Here is a 16961-nt window from a genome sequence, read left to right as displayed (position 1 = left end):
GCTTTAATAGATTCATGAAACAAAAAAGATAGCCTGAGACAGTATCTCTTTCCAGGAATCCCTGGCTTCAGAATGTTACTCTCCTTTTTTTCATCATATCTTAAACGTACAGCACTTTAGGAGAAAACACCATTATTTTCCATAGTCTTGAGGATATTTACTGAAGCACACAAGCTATAAAGTGTGAGGTTATTTAAGAACATATATTGTAATGAACAGGTGTAGTATATTATAAGCAATTGTGTGGAAAGGTCGTAATATATAGTGTCTTTACTGTTGTAAAATTTTTCTATAATACCTTGTTAGAACAGTGGATCAATGCTGTAACAGAAAAAATGAACATAAGTATGGATTGAAAGATTGCTACTTTGTTGTAGTTTACTCCTTTCTTTCTTTTTTGCCCACTTTTATTTAGTTCCCTCAGATGTGTTTTTTATAAATTCACTGTGGAAAGGGTTTTATGAATATTTAGGAAAAAGACAGCCTGCTACTCTTACTGTTGATTGGTTCAATACTACAAGCAGCAAAGTGAATGCCACATTCATTGAGGCATCCAACATACAACTCAAATTATCAGGTAGGTTCAGAATTTGGTGTTAAAAAAGCTGTTCTTTTAATTTTTTTCATCTGTTCAGTTTTATTATATTTTCTGCCAAACACAAAATGAAACAAAAACTTTATGTTTTCACTAAAAATCTTTTTCTGCTTATTTTGCAAAAGGAAAGGTCCTAATGTAATGGTCTGCACAGATTTTAGTCAATTTATATGCTGTCACCCATCTATTTTTCCCCTTACATTTCAAATCAATATTGAGGTGGGTTTTTTTCATCTTGGACTGTTGGATATTACTGATGTGTTGAACTCAAAGGTAATATTGAAGCAGAAGATGAAGTGTATATAGGCATTTTAAGAACTGTATCATTGAAAAGCTCCATTATTCAATGGTGATTAATATCTGCCCTAAAAGAATATGGTCTAGATAATGGCATAACATAAAATAGGCACAGATAGTTAAATAACTTAGTAAATTATGCATACCTTTTAATCAACATCGTGCATTCCTTTCTGCAAATGTGACTGTGAAGTTCTGATTCAGCCTCTGATCACAGCTGTGTTTGAAAAGAGCATTATCAGCTATCAGTACCTTTTAAGGTTGAGTTCAGAGACAATTTCAGTAGTTGGCTGCCAAATAGCAAATTTTCTTCCACTGCACTGTTGATATTTACTATAGCAATATATTGTTGTGATGTGAGCAACATCCAATTTTTTACAGTTCAAGGAAATTCCAGGCAAGGAATTCTATCTGTATTCAAAAGTATTGAAATACTGTGTGAAAGGACAAATATTCTTGCCCATTTATGTATAACAGTACAAAACAATCTTTGCATCCTGTTATCAAATATGATGTGGGTAAAAGATCAGTAAAATAAGATCCTTCTATTACAACACTTTGAATCTTATTTTTTCCAGGTTATAAAATTCTGTTATTACAGAATGTTTTTTACAAAATATTTTAGTTCTAAAGCAATATACTTCGTTTTAAAAGGATATTTGAACAAACTGATTGAAAAATTGTTTAAAAAGCATGTGTTACCTTCTTTATGTTAATAGGTGTTTACAAGAAAGAAGAAGCCCATTTGCTCTTGAAAGTTTTTCAGATTAAAGGACCTAGTGATATTTTTGTGAGCAAGTTTGAAAATGACAACTGGGCACTAGATGGTTATGTAAGTAACCAGACTGCTATGGGTAAAGCTTGCCGAATTTAAAGTTTGAAGCAATTTGTGATTTCCTATATAACTCCATCCAACTTTTTGTATTACAACTATGGAATACAGTACTCTAGATGTCAGTATAGAAATCACATTTTTTTTCTTTTAAAAAATATGTATGCAAACTTCTATCTGACACTCCCATTAGAATTTTTAGTTTACTAAGGGGAAAGTGGAGTGAATCATCATATTTTGCCATGTTTTTGCCTTTTTTTCTTAGATGACAATGGGAATTTTACCTTTAGAAATATTGTTCTTTTTTGGCTTGGTGAACAATTCACTATAATAAAATTACATTTAATCTTGAAGAAAAAGAGAGTTATTTTACTCTTTGCAGTTCTCCTTTATGCCTCATGATGCTTTCTATGTAAAATAATTTGACAATTCAGTGGACTTCTGTATCCATATGCTAATTCCATTATGTGTATGACAGTTGAAGAATTTTAAAACCCAGCAGCATACATCAGATATTCTATAATCATTCCAGGTGTTATTTTGAAACTTTGTTTAATAATGTTGCTAACTTAAAATGATAAATATTGCATAAGTATAGAGAGTTCACTAATATTTTAAAGGATAAAAGTGAAAATCTGGGCTCCATATATCTGCTCTGAGTCAGAAAACCAAATGGCTAAGCATTCTTATCTATTTGTTTCAGAAAACTTTTTTTTCTGTTTCAACATATTCTAGGTATCCTCGGGACTCGAAAGAGGTGTTTTTACCTATCAAGGTGATATACATGGAAAAGACTTTGGAAAATTTATGCTCCAAAGACAAGGTAAATAGATTCATAGAGCTTTAATGTGTATAATCTTTTGGTGCTTTACAAGAGTGAATTCAACAAATGACTCAGTTATCTATCTGAAGTAGGCATGTTTATTTCATGCCATTGTTATTATAAAAAATATAGTGAAATATGCATATTTGAAATATACAGTTCAAATCCCAATTTAACTCTGCTTAACATGTTACTATCTCATGGTTTTTAGTATAGCGACCTAATAAGATGACTACAAGATGCTCATAAAGAGAATGCCATTGCAAATGCTTGCTTTTTGTGAATGTCTTTCTGAAAGTAACAAGCATGTCATGCAATGCAAAGATGTTTTCTGCTCAAATGTATCAATTGCAGTCAGAATCATATAGGAAATTAAAGGACAGAATGAACACTGATTTTAATAGTGTCACTTGGAGAGTGCTTGTTGCTGGTGGATGTTTTCAGAATGTATATGCATTTAGATAGAATTTTACTTTGCTGTTGAAAATATGAATTGAGTGACTGAAGAATGTGTTACAGCTATGGACTCAAGTGCTCCAGCAGCTGCTGAAAAACTAGTTATTTTACAAAATAATTTTTTCAGAAAAACTGATAAAGCATTTACTCATGAAATATTTACTCATAAAATTGTTTTGCAAATATTAAGTGTAGACATCTGCATTTCCTGATCCTGGAACTACTGCAGAGTGGTCAAAGCACAGTATAGATACAGCAAAGTACTGAGCTAGGAGGAGGAGACAGCCTACCCAATATAACTATAGCAGACTGTATCTACATTTTATAAATTGCCTTGGTTCCATTAACTTCATTGGTGGGGCACCCAATGCCCTTTAAAGTTCTGCCAAATCTCCTTTGTATTTCTTTGCTACATTAACTGCTAAAATAGCAGTTATACTATGGATTTGCTCATCTTGGCTACCTCTCAAATTGCTATATATGTTTAGTCACAAGGGGTGAAAACCTTACTCTTCAGAGTCTCAGCCTAAGAACTGCCAATTACTAAAGACAAATACAATTTCAGTCTTCATATTAAACTCTTGTGCAGGACAAATTATTTGTCTACCTGTATTTTCATGTAATCCTTGTCACTGTAGTATCTAATATGCTTTTTCTTTCTGATTTTAACAAGCAAACTGCAAATGTAAAGCATCAAGACTTGTTCAAACATGTCTTGTTTAGCAGTCTTTGATATCTCAAAACAGTGAAGAGTAAGGTTTGTTGGTTTTGCTTGGGGGGGTGGTTGTTTTGTGTAGTGTTTTGTTTTTTTTTTTTTCTTAAACCAGGCCAAAAAATATATCCATGATTTTCCAGCTATCTAATAAAAGTTTGGATCCATGTGTTTTACCAGTGAAAAGACTATCTCATGGGGGTAACTGTTGAATTGTCATTCTGCTTGTTCTTCAGTTACAGCATTCTCCAGTGGATGTATTCTACAGTAGTGGAAAATATTGTCCGTATCACCATTTAGAGTTGCAATATGAGAGCTCAGTTTGTATATTCCCAAGACTAGTAAGGAGCTGAAGTGTCCAAGTTGCACATGCATTCCTAGGCTGAGAACTTTCATCTTCAGCTTTGACATCTCAGCAGAGAGCTTGCTACAAATGTAGATACTGTCTCTTTTAGAAGATTTCTTTATGTGTTTGATAAATAAGCACTGATTTTCTATAGGGTGCTTGTTCTTTATTGAAGAACCTACAGCTAAAAAGAAACAGCAAATTTCTAGCCAACACAGGTCATAATATTTGTCCATGCCCTCTCATATTCAAGGATAAGTTGCTTTGTTTTATAAATCTATCCTGTTCATGAATATTTTGCTGAGGTAAAGATCTCATATGTCCTCCAGCTGAAGACTTAACGTATTTCTATTTCTTCAGGAAGTTAAATTATTTGCTGCCTTTACACTAAGCCAGAAGTATGCATAAACTATGCATGCACTGGTGCATACATAATGTAATATGAAATTCTTCACCTGCAAGCATACTTCAAAAAACAGCATTTAGAGAGAAATACTTGGCTAAGTATGAAAGACTATTTGATGAAGAATTCCCTATCACACAATACTAGAGAAAGACCAGGCTCAGTGGATATGCTCAGTCTTGGATCTTAATGACAAGAAATCAAAAAGAACTTTGTTTCGAAGTAGTGTTTATCCTCTTTCAGAAGCAATTCTGTTTGTTTGTAGCCGTAGAAAATAACCCAAAGGGCAGAGATCTCTGTTCTCAGTCTGCTAAAAGAATAAGAACTGTATCTGAGCCTTCTTAAGGGGCCCAAATTGTGACACCAAATTATTTAACCTATTTTGCCAAGTAATCAGTCATTGCTGGGGGCTTTTTGTATGTTTTGTTATGTTTTAATAACTTAGTCTTTAAAGGCTGCAAGTCTGGAGCTAGGTTCAGTTTCTGTAATAGCTGAGTGCCTGTGCCTCACCACTACTCTTCTAGAAGATGTTTGTTCTAAAATCTTGGCCTTGTTCATTCCAGTCTGAACTGTCCTTTAAAATTTTATGAAAAGGTGGCTTTCTGAGAAGAGAAACTTACTTCACCAAATTATTATTATTTTCCTATATTTACTTCCTCTGGGGAAATACAATGACCTGCTTCTCTTTCTTTTTTTTTTTTTTTTTTTTTTCCAAAGTACTTTTTTAGCTTGTCTAGATTGAGATAACAAATATTGACAAGAAATATGAAATATGAATAATTAATTTGCATCTGTGATATATTAGATAAATGCCTGTGAAATACATGTTTATTTCTTGAAATTTATCAACTCTTAAAAGCATTGACCATCATGAGACATGTGAATTTTAAATTTCACTCTATAGCGGTGTCATCTTCCTCTCCAGATCATTTCACACAGCTTTTGTCATACACAAAGAAACTCTACATCTAAACACAATACTCACAGCTTCAGAGTACAAAATGGTTCTGAGTTAGCTAAAGCACAGACAGCTAGCACTAATGAGCTATGAGGCTATATATTAATACAATCCTCACACTCAATGAGGTACCAAAAGAGTCTTTGCTGTCCAGCAGTTATCAGTCAGGTGAAGAAGGTCCAGTCTCTGCTGTTCCTTGGAAGCTGCTGACTTGCTTTCCATGTCAGTATTTTTCCTCTTAAATCCTTGAGCTGCTAACCATCCTTGTTTCAGAAATTAGTCTTCTACCTGTAATTCTACTTTTCTTATCTTGCATGGCTGTCACACTTTCTCCCACTTCAACAGCACTTCTCTTAGTAAAACTGAGCCATGCTGTACTGATGTCAGACAGTTGAAACCCTTGGCTAGGAGTTATAGGGAAAATGCATTTGAAGCTCCAAACAATGATAAGGAAATGCTCTTAATGACTATTTTCTTACAAAAAGTTTTTTTTTTCTAGTATGTATGAAGGAGAAAACTCCTTAACCATCTACACAGTAGAAGTACACGGCTTGCGCAATTATGACTTCACCGTGTATCATCAGAATTTGAACTTCACCTGACTGCTGCTATTTTTAGGAGGCTAAAGAAACCCCTGTTATTCTGTGAAATGTTTAAAAAACATAATCTACTGAATATCCCTCTGTTAAATAACATGTTTTCTGGTGACGAAGTATGGCTTTTTCAATGAAAAGTAAACCAAACTGTCTTTTGATGTTTTTCTTTTTTTTTCTCTCTTTTTTTTTTTTTTTTTTTGTGTGTGTGTGTGTGTCTATTAGCAGGCAGATATTTCCACTTTTATGGTTTTAGTTGTGGTAGCAATCAATACCTAAATTAGAGCAGTAGAGTAGGCTCACTTCTCATCATGACAACGCTGTCAGAAGAGATAAAAAGTTCACATCAGGATATGTTTAATCACAAAGAGCTCTGAAAATGATTGTAATAAGTAGACCAGTCTGTGTTGAAGTTATATTGAGTCTCATACATGAATAAAATTCAAATTATCCAGCACTTCAGCAAAGTTTCTCTTCCATAATGAAAAGCACACCCAATGCACAGTCTGAACCTGGCCAACACTTCTCCAATGCCAATTAAAGGTTGTAAACTTCAGTTAAAAATTTCAATCGTGGTTAGCCTAAATGTGGTACTTTAAAAACTATGGCGATATAGAATATTCAGTTACCTCCTATAGGAGTTTTGAGTACTAAGTATTAAATGTGAGTCAGTTATCAGACAGAGACAACTTAAAAAGAAATTATCTAAATGTAAGTTTGTGCCTAGTTCTAAATGTTCATTTACACACAAAAAAGTCTTTTAATCTTTAAAAAATTCCATACCAAACTTCATACCATTAATTTCTTACTATGAATTTCAAACTCCTCTTTTCTTTTAGATGAAATCTGATTAGATATTTTATAATTTTTCTGCTACTTATACATTAAAATGTATCTGTCATATGTGCCATGAAAATAGCTTTGAGATATAAATTAAGAGTTCGTTGATCATACATATTTCTGTTTATTTAGGTACTTAGAATTTTAAATAAGAGTTGGACTATTAATTCCAGGTTTTTTCTGATGTGACTACAATGAATTTTATCATTACCATATTTTTTATTAATTACTCCAAATAATTGGAAAAACAGCTGGGGATTGTGATAGTAAAGGATGAAGACAGTGATAACTGCATGCAGTTTTTAAAATTTCCGTCATTTCTAACCAGTAAAAAATTCAAAGGTGCATTTAAACTAACATTTCTTAACTTTTCTTAACTGTGGTAACTACTTGATTCTAATCTGTCTTTAATTTAGAGTTGTTGGAGAATGTCCATTACATGTGCAATACAGTACAAATACATAAAATTATGCCAATAGGCCTGGTTGGGACAAATATTGGATTATGAAAGTCCAAAGATTTTTCTAATACACTGGTTCTACTCTAAACCACTTCAGTGTTAATTAAGATTCTCCACAGTAGTGTAATAAGCCTCATAACATGATCCTAACTACCACAGTAGTAGGTTTATTAATTTGAAAATGTTTGCCTTCACCAGTTCTGCAGGGAAACATACACAAGTCTGAAATGTGACAGATGATTAAGGCAGTGAAAAACATTGAAGTACAGTATTTTGTCATGTTTAGTGATCAAATCTGGTAATTCTGAAATTCCTAGTGGGGCTGTCTTAATTTTAAGGGCAACTTAATTACTTCCTAGAATTTAATATGTTTTGTAAAATGAATTGCACAAAATGTATTTTAATATTATTAATTTAAATGTTTAAGTTTTAAAAATATCTAATTGAACAAAAACTTACCTCATTCCTCTTTTGCATTGATCTTGAACTGCAAGAAATCATAGAAGAATTGTTTGCTTCTTTCTCAGTTTTGCAACATATTTAGATATTTTAGTAGACTGCTGAAAGCAGTGCAATGGCTGTGTCTCTGCTATACAACTGGTCTGTGCTAGAGTTCTAAAAAGTCTGATTAATGCTATTGGTATCAGTGAGGGAGCAGCGGTATTTGAGACAGTGTATATTGGTGTGTTGGAGCATTTCTCAGTGGTAGACACCAGTATCTCTTATTCTTCTCTACTAGCTTCAGCAAAAATATCCCAGAATAGCAAGCCTAGCTATCTGTCCCAGCCCCATCCTCACTGTACTTTCCCTCTATTCTAGTCTCTCCTCCTTGGATAGAATTTATATATTGGTCTCTGAAGAGCTGTGAGTTCAAACTGGCAACATGGAGTTGGCACTCAAAATATGTGTTTTTTCCCCTAAGAATTTTCTACATTTTTCACTATAAAATTATTTTTCATCCTTCACAATTGGAATTGGACACCTATTTAAGCAATTTAACAATGTATTTCTTTATACTGATGGAAAATGTGTTCTGCAAAATGCCTTACATTCCGGGTTATCTGCTTGTCCACAACATGAACCCAGCAAGGCCATGCCACAGGTGACTGACTGCCTTTGCATTCTCTGCATCTCAGCTTTATCCCAGTGCAAACACAGCTGCCAGAGGCTTTGAAACATGTTCGTGTCTCATCCCTAAAAGGATTTGTGAAGCAGACAGGACATGCACACAGGTGCACGGACTTGGGAGTGATATTGAGCCAATCAGAACCCTTGTGGTTTATTGCAGTTACCTCAGTTTTCTCTTCCTTTTTCATGTTTGGTCTTACATTGCTTGTTGTTTCTAAGCTGAATATTAAAATGGCAGGCAAAGAATACTTTTTGCAGAAGGTATGTGGCTTAATTTATTAAATTAGTGACTTATGAGAGGTGTAGTTCATAATTATTTTACTTCTTGAATACTGTTTTTAAATCACTCTGATAGTTTTTGATAAATTATTAAGTGGTATTAACAAGATTTTTACTATGATACTGCATGCTATTTCATGTTTTATTAAGACACCATTTGCTTTCATTCTTGAATAAAAAAAGAACTGTGAGATAAAAAACCTTGAAATTTTATTTCTACCCTTTTTCTTTCATTTCAGGTCCTTTAAGTGCAGACACAGACCTTTCAAATCACTATTATGGTACAAACAGCAGTTCTGTTGCAGCTGCCATCCTGGTACCATTCTTTGCTCTAATATTATCAGGGTTTGCATTTTACCTCTACAAACACAGGTATTGTAAATGTCATTTATTCACTAACTTAATAAGCTCTTTGTTTTAATTTTGATAGGCAAGTGTAACCAGAGAACACAATGTTTTCAAGAATATCTTTATTCTAGAAAGACAAATATTTCTAAGTATTCCCATGAAGGGGTTCAGTGCAGGGCAGTTCTAATGGTGGACAATTAGAAAAATGAGTCATAGTGTTAAGGAACAAAGACTTATCAACCTTCTTGGTTTGTTAGACTGAATCAGATTGAAATCTCAGGTTATGTGTTTTATTTTGTCATTTTAATGCTTTATTAAATTGAATGTATGCTGCTTCTTTCAAAACACTTATGAGTATTAATTATAAAAGCTGAAAAATCCATAAATCCCATGAGGGAACAGCCCATAATGAGATACTTACAGTACATGCTGAATAAGCTATTAGGTACTATTAGAATTGGCATCACTTCAGCTCAAATGAAACTTTTATATGTCATTAGATAATCAATAAATCCAATCATCTTATCTGAAATTTGGTTTAAAAATTGATACCTATGTATCTTTTGAACATTTGTTCATTCTGGGCATTATTTGTCTAGAAGTTTCTGGAACAATTTTTATGTTTTTGTATTGAGCTACAAAACTCTCTGATCTCCTTGTGTTATTTGCAGTTTGCAAAATGCTATTTACCAGAAACGCTGGTTTTTTTAATATATGTTTTTTAAACTGTTGTTCTATAATAATGAGTATTTCGTGATTGTAATAAATCACATAGAGAAACTGAAGTCCACCATTGTCCTATGATGGACTGGACTGTCTACCTACCTCAGCATCAGATGAACTGGGGAAAAGAAATTGCAGTAAGGCTTGAACTTGTGAACTGCTGTTAAAATTATACATGTCCTGAAATGTAATAGAGCCTTTTGTTGAAAAAACTGCTCAAGAAGAGCTGTGAATTCTGTCTCAGAACGTGTTATTGTAAGATGCCTTTCTGATGCCTACAGATCTGCATTCTCAGATAGCTCCTGGTCTGCAATGGGGGAAACCTAAAGAGCGGTGTGAAAGCACAGGCATTCAGATTGGGCAAAGAGATGGAATGTAAAGGGACCATTGCTGTCACTTTGCTCTTAGAAAGAGGAGGCATACTCTAAGAAAAAATTATTAAAACTGTATTGTGACATAGGTATATTTTATGGTTTATTCTGTGATGTTTGTTATGTCCTACATGAGCAGTGGAGATTCTATTTAGTAGAAATATTATTTAAGACAGATAAAACAGTCTTCAGATGAGCAGCTGTAATCCCAATATTTATGGTACTGTTGGTGCAGCATTGCAGTTCTGCCTACCTTAATCTAATTTAAATGCATTAGATACTTGAAAAAGGAGATGTTACTCATAACTTAATCTTTCAAAGAATATTCTTTCTTTTTTATATTTTCAAACAATTTCTTCCATTAAACCACATTTTTTAGAGTGGTTATGAGTGTCATATTTTCATCAGAAAATTAACAAGTTGATTACTGATGTAAAGAAACTTTAGGTCACCTTTATTCCCCTCAAAACAAAGAATATTTCAAAGGAAAGAGAACAGAAGATAACAGAATCTGTGAGTTTTGAAGGGACTTTCTTGAAATTACCTTAACGACCAGAATAACAACATGAAATTTTCACAATGATGTGATAATAGTTATACCCCTAGAGGCTCTCTATATCAGAGAATTTGAAGGTCTTCATAGGGGATGATTTTGTGGATGTTTCTGCTGTGCCTATGTCAGATTAATATCATCTAATTAAACCAGGGTTGTTAAACCTTTTTTACACAGTTTCTGTACCTTTTATTTGACAGACAGGGATTGCTTCAGGAATAAAGAGCATCTCAGTCTTTCTGAACAACATTAAAATATATTTAATTACTTACACTTAGGAAAACTCCTAGTTAAGATTCCTAAGTATGTTTTGTTACTTCTAAAATGAAAGTATGGAGAAAAAAACATATTTATGAGCAACAGAATTATTTGTAGGCTGTCAATTTCCATTACTGACATCTTTCCAGTGATAGTTTTCCCTATCTGCTATCCAAACCAGAATAATTTTCTAAAAAAGAGTTTGATTTTCAAGAACCCTTTTCTGATGTTTTATCATAAGACTATTTTCTAAATTATTTTACATTTATTAAGCACCAAGCAGGTACATTTTGCACTCCTTCATTGACTTTCTTGCCTGATTTCCATTACATGTATAAAATTATATACTGATCCTCCTTTATATATTTTAGATGCTAAGAGATTTAAGGTTAAAGTAGTAAAATATAATAAGATATCATTTTACTGGATAATGTCAGAAAGTCTGCACAATTCTGTTTTATTTTTAATTTAATTATTGGCTTAATATGTTCTAACAGAACTTTGCATAAAAATGTGAGCATCCTTGAAGTCTTGACATCTTCATGGTGGTAAAACACTATTCAAAATACAAGAGTGGTTAATGAAAGATAATTCTTTGTATCCTTTGATATTTAAATGTCAAAATTTATGTGCATATTAGGATTTTATCAATGTGTTTACATATGTTTGGACATACAAAATTTCTGTCAAGCTATTTAGTAGTGTTTATTGCTGGAAGTATTTATGGAGGTAAGCAGGCATGCTATGACAGATCTATCTGGAATAATTGAAATTACTGACCCTTTTCTGAAGGTTACTACCACTAGCAGTGCAACATATTCTGGACCCTTGCAATGTCAGTGCAAGAGTTGCCGTGTTGAAGCGATGCTGGCTGACTTTGCACTGACTTAGATTTAGTGGTACCCAGGAGACTTGTTACAGCACCTTCAATAGTGCAGCGCTAACTTCCTGCTCTGGAATGGTAATAAACAGCTGATAGCAGCAAATTACTAAACTGTTCCCTCTACCTATTCTCGAAAACATCTAAGTCAATAATGTCTGTGGGTGTTTATCTCATCTAAAACACCAGATGGTATCAAAAGGATGAATTAGGAGCCACTCACTCTTATCTTTCTATGTACACCTAGTCATCTACTCCATTCAAATCTTTTAAATTGACAATTTATATTGATCTTCATCAGAACATTTCCACAGATGGTCCAGTTGCCTTCCTAGGTGTACTGTAAAAATTACTGTAGGTAAAATCCCAAATCTCCAGGAAAGTCAATGAGAATATGCTTGATGGTGATCAAATTAAATTCACCAATTAAAGATGCTACTGTATTTTTGACATAATATCAACACTTTAGAAAGACAAAGATATATAGGAAATTGGTAAGGTGTTAATTTAGTAAAGATGGAATAAGTTTTTCCACTCTGTGTAAGGCTTCTTTTATGGTCAGTAGCAATCTAAAACTGAAAATGTAATCGGAAACTATCATAATTGTTACTTCTGACAGAAAATAGTATAAAAGTTATCAGTTCTAACTTTACTTTTGTTTGTAATTTTGTTCTATATTGATTTACTTTTGACTGCCAATTTGGCACTAACAACAAACTATGAAATTGTCATTCTTTTGACATTTTTATAATAGAAAATGCATACCTATATTTTGCCTGCATAGTCTCTGTGCTTTGTAGCATCAGTTTGCCCATTAGGAATTTGTTTTCTTCGCTTCACGCTATGAAAAATAACTTCCAGACAGATTTCTCTTTACTTTTTAAGTCCCTGAGACATCCTTCATGGGTCTCCTTTTATCACTTTTAGACAGTCGTGCAACTTGTCTAGACAGGCTGGAAATGTTATAGATAAAACTTGCAATAATTGTAGAATATTTCTTTTTAAGGGTTACTAATGATAATTTCCTGTCTCTTTTTTCCCAGAACAAGACCAAAAGTACAGTACAATGGGTATGCTGGACATGAAAACAGTAATGGACAGGCTTCATTTGAAAATCCCATGTATGATACAAACTTAAAACCCACAGAGGCAAAGGCTGTGAGGTTTGATACGACTCTGAACACAGTTTGTACAGTGGTATAGCCTTCAGTGCCCAATATGACTGATTCATAGCCATACCTCTGATGGACAAGCAGTAATTCCTTTGGTGCCATATACCAGTTTCCCTTCTTCTCTTGGCTTTGCTGCTGTAATCTTTAACATCTTCTGTTGGCCTACATGCAGCTAAATTTTCTGCTAAAAACGTGTCAGTCTTCTGGGGATCAGACAAAGAATATTTTTTCATCTTAAAGTTGGATCAAAATGCCTGGCTGCATCTGCTTCAAATCAAGGCACACTTTAAGGAAGACTGCCAAGTCATACCAATTTGTCATATTTAATGCCTCAGACTTTCATATTTGTATGTGGCTGGATGCCTTTCAATGCATTCTTCTGGGCACTTGGATAAATCCTTTGAGTACTTTGACAAATGATAGCACCACAGATTATCCCCGGGAATATTCTGAAGAAATGAAGCTCTCTTGAAGGAGAAGACAACCTTCCTTGAGGTTGCATACACCTGCAAATGCTTTACCATTGAAATCTTTCTAAAATTAAAGAAACTTACAGTGTATCTCATACATAGGGCAGTTTGCCACTTTCCCAATCAGCCGTTATATTGCAAAATGTTAATGCACAATTTTTTTGCACTAGAGTGTTATGGATGACTGAGTAAGATACTGGTAAAAATATACAGGGTTTCTACACACTGTCCATTGTATATAGACATTTGCTCACTCTTTGCCAAGCAAAACATTCCACAATAAATTTACTTGGAATATTAAATTAAGAGCCCCATGCTTAGCATCAGTTAAAATCCTGTGCGATAGAGGACAATATTTCTTTTGTCAATTTTAGACTAAATTTCTTTGTAAACATGATTACAAGTTACTGGAGACTTTCAGCCTGAACAAGAGCCCATTTCAAAGAAATTTTCATTGCCAGTATTGTTTTTTTCTCAAATCAGTCATCAGTCACCATTGTCAGTATCATACTATTTAACAGCAGGGGGGTTAGCAGCTATTGCTGCTTGCCATGTACAAATGTGAATAGTAATTTATTTTAGATAGCTCATAAAGCCTGTGAGCCTGTGCTCATAATACAGTCTTCCCTTTTGCATTTTTTTCCATTTTTTCCTGTAATATGACATCATTTTCTGATGTTACATGGAACTAAAATATATTACAGTAGCATATGTAAACCCAGTGCAAATTGTCTATAACAAGCTGTCATTCAGTTTCTACTTTGAACAAAGAGAAATACTCGACTATCTTTGCTTTCTGTGTCTTTTCAGATTTTTTTAAACACACTGCTTACTGCTTTTGTACTTACACAGTTTGACAGAGAAAGTTTGACATTTGTAAATATGAATGGTTGAGTAAATCATTAACATTTGCTTAGAATTAGAGGTTTTATTGAATGAAAACAAATGAACAAAAAAAAAAAAAGATGCCATTGGGCAGATTAATTGAGTTTTAAAATTAGGAAATTACAGGAAATAATGAAGCAAAATCTGATTTTAGTCATAGAAGTTGAGCTCAGACACCAGGAAAATTGCTTTGCTTTTCTTTAAATTCAGGGTTGGTTTTTGTTGTTGTTTTGTTCTAGTTTTCTGAATTTCAAACTGTCCTAATGTCCAGTTGGTATCAAAAATTGTAGAAAAGTGTTTCTGAACTCCATATGTGTGTAGGTCTGGCTGTTATATACAAAACAAAAAGGTAATGTAAGCCCAATAACAGGTTTTTCAGCTAATGTTGCAGAACGCAAAGAAAATTTCAAAGGTAACCCTTGGTCAGCTTAACAATTCTACATCTATCAGATAAAAAATACCAGCGATATAATACAGTATTGTAGGGCCTCTAGCTGTTATGTTCTTCATATGAGCAAGAAACTCCGAAGAAAATTTAATAAATAATCCTTTCCAGTCAGTTCCTTGTTCATTTTGTTAGTAGTTTTTTGCTTTCTTTTTTGTTTGTTTCTGAGGTTTTTGTGCAGTAAGTTTTGTTTATCTGTCACATCTCAGAGCCCTTCACATTTCCTAAGAAAGAACAAAGTCATCAGATCAAAGTTGTTGTCCTGATCCTCCCCCACATAGAGGAAGTCAGTCTGCAAATGAAGAGCTTCCATAGGAACAACAGGCCAGGGAAGGAAGTTGTTGTGTGACTAAAGTTTTTGACAGGTGTTCAAAATTGACATTAATGCTGTGGAAGTCTTTCTGTAGTGGCAATGGCAGAAAAAAATTGGAGTACTGAAAACAAGCTAAGTAGCTATTATTGATGTTTTCAACTCCTGCTCTTACAGTGTATTCTTCAGTGACCTGTCGCACTATGACCACCAAGGAATGTGTTGGAGGAAAGGTCCCAGAAAAAATAGCTAAATTATTTGATCTTTTGTCTTAGAGAGCCCAGATCCTGTGAATCCTTTATTTAGTGGTTCATTTTTGGGGAGGTTATTTAAGGAGTATTTGACCTGAATGAGTGTCTTTGATCAGGGACACTCAAAATTGGGGCACACTGACAAATTATCCTAAGATGTTTGTTTGGAGTATTGACTGAACTGGAGGTTCAGACTGGAACCCAAGTAAAAGAAAGCTCTTATAGTGTTATCAGTTCTATCCACATCCTTCAACTGCCTCTCCTTCTCTGCTATGTTTGAGTCTTCTGTTTAGGTTGGCTCTCTTTCTCCTGAAGTTATTTTACAGAGGGCTGTGTATGCATGCACTTACATATGGTGCTTCATCAGAATAAGACTCTTAAAATGTTGTGCAGTGGCCAGGTAATGGCAGCCAGGAAATCTGCTTTCTGAAATGTATGCAGAAGACTTTTCCCCCAGTGTTGACCAGATCATTATGATGGGCTAATAATACATGCTATGTATTTTTTTTAAAAAAACAGGTTATGTGCTTCAAAGCTGTTAAAAACTGCTGCTTGTATCACACATCTTGCCTTTCTCCAGGCTAGCTGCAATAATTTTTTTTCTTGTGTAAAATATTTTGTAAACAAAGGAAAGCTGTTATTAAAAAAAAAAAAAAAAATATGGGAGGGTGAGGGTGGGGGGGGTGGGAAAGAACACCGGCATTATGATCAAGTCAATCTAATTTTCATTCCCAGTATTTCATTCTGCCATTTCACTACATGCTGCTGTGACATGAAGTAGGTGCAAAAGAACTTTTTGTACAGAGATATATTTTTTATGAAGAATTTGTAAAATTATTAAATATGCTGTACTTTTTTGATTAATGTAGGTAAATTGTTAAAAATAAATGTTTTTACAATACAAAAAATTGTAATTTTCCCAATAATGTAAAATTTACCATCTTTAGCTGATTTTCAGTTCTGATCCTATTACACATGTATTAATATTAAAGTGGCCTGTTAAAAATAAAAAGTATTCTCTTTGGCAAAAAAATAAATACTATAAAAGATTGTAATATAGCCTGTGCAATGCCACCTACCTTGAAAGAAAAATCAGAGTTCTAATTAAATATTTAATTTTAGATTTTCAGCTTTTGTGTGACCTATTCTTATCAACTTTTTTCCTATTTTCTTTTATGCTTTTAAATCTCAGATACTGATTTTTTATTACATGTGATTTTTCAGTAGAATCTTAATCTTGTCATTTTAAGTTCCCAAGCATTAGCAGAAATTTTCAGGTGCTGTCTAGTGAGGTGGAATCTACCTTCTGTTATCCTACAGTTATCATTCAGATTTTAAAATGGGACTTAGGCTCCCAAATCATTCAGTTGTTTTATAAAAAATAACCTGTTTATTCTTCCACAAGCCTGAATCCTACTTGTGGAAGTGACAGATCACATGGAGCCAGAGATATTTCCAATTCTAACATCTGAGAGCTAGTTCTGCAGTCATTTAGATGTACATACTTCTACTGAAATGAAAATGCTTACATACATAGTCACATATATTAGGTTTTTCAGCACCAAGATCTGAA

At 33.6% G+C, this 16961-nt stretch overlaps 1 protein-coding gene across 1 annotated transcript in view; it reads left to right on the top strand.

The window, feature by feature from the left end:
- The window catches only part of CSMD1 (CUB and Sushi multiple domains 1), a 1283073-nt gene extending 1267046 nt beyond the window's left edge, over positions 1-16027 (top strand). Inside the window, exons 66-70 of the mRNA XM_074861694.1 lie at positions 416-577; positions 1612-1724; positions 2460-2547; positions 8962-9094; positions 12899-16027. Of these exons, the coding sequence (XP_074717795.1) occupies positions 416-577; positions 1612-1724; positions 2460-2547; positions 8962-9094; positions 12899-13058 (656 nt within the window). The 3' untranslated portion in view covers positions 13059-16027. The remainder of the gene's footprint in view (positions 1-415; positions 578-1611; positions 1725-2459; positions 2548-8961; positions 9095-12898) is intronic.
- The last annotated feature ends 934 nt before the right edge of the window (positions 16028-16961 follow it).

This window comes from Strix uralensis, chromosome 3 (assembly GCF_047716275.1).
Source record: "Strix uralensis isolate ZFMK-TIS-50842 chromosome 3, bStrUra1, whole genome shotgun sequence".
NCBI lineage: Eukaryota > Metazoa > Chordata > Aves > Strigiformes > Strigidae > Strix > Strix uralensis.
This window is presented reverse-complemented; position numbering and strand designations above follow the sequence as displayed.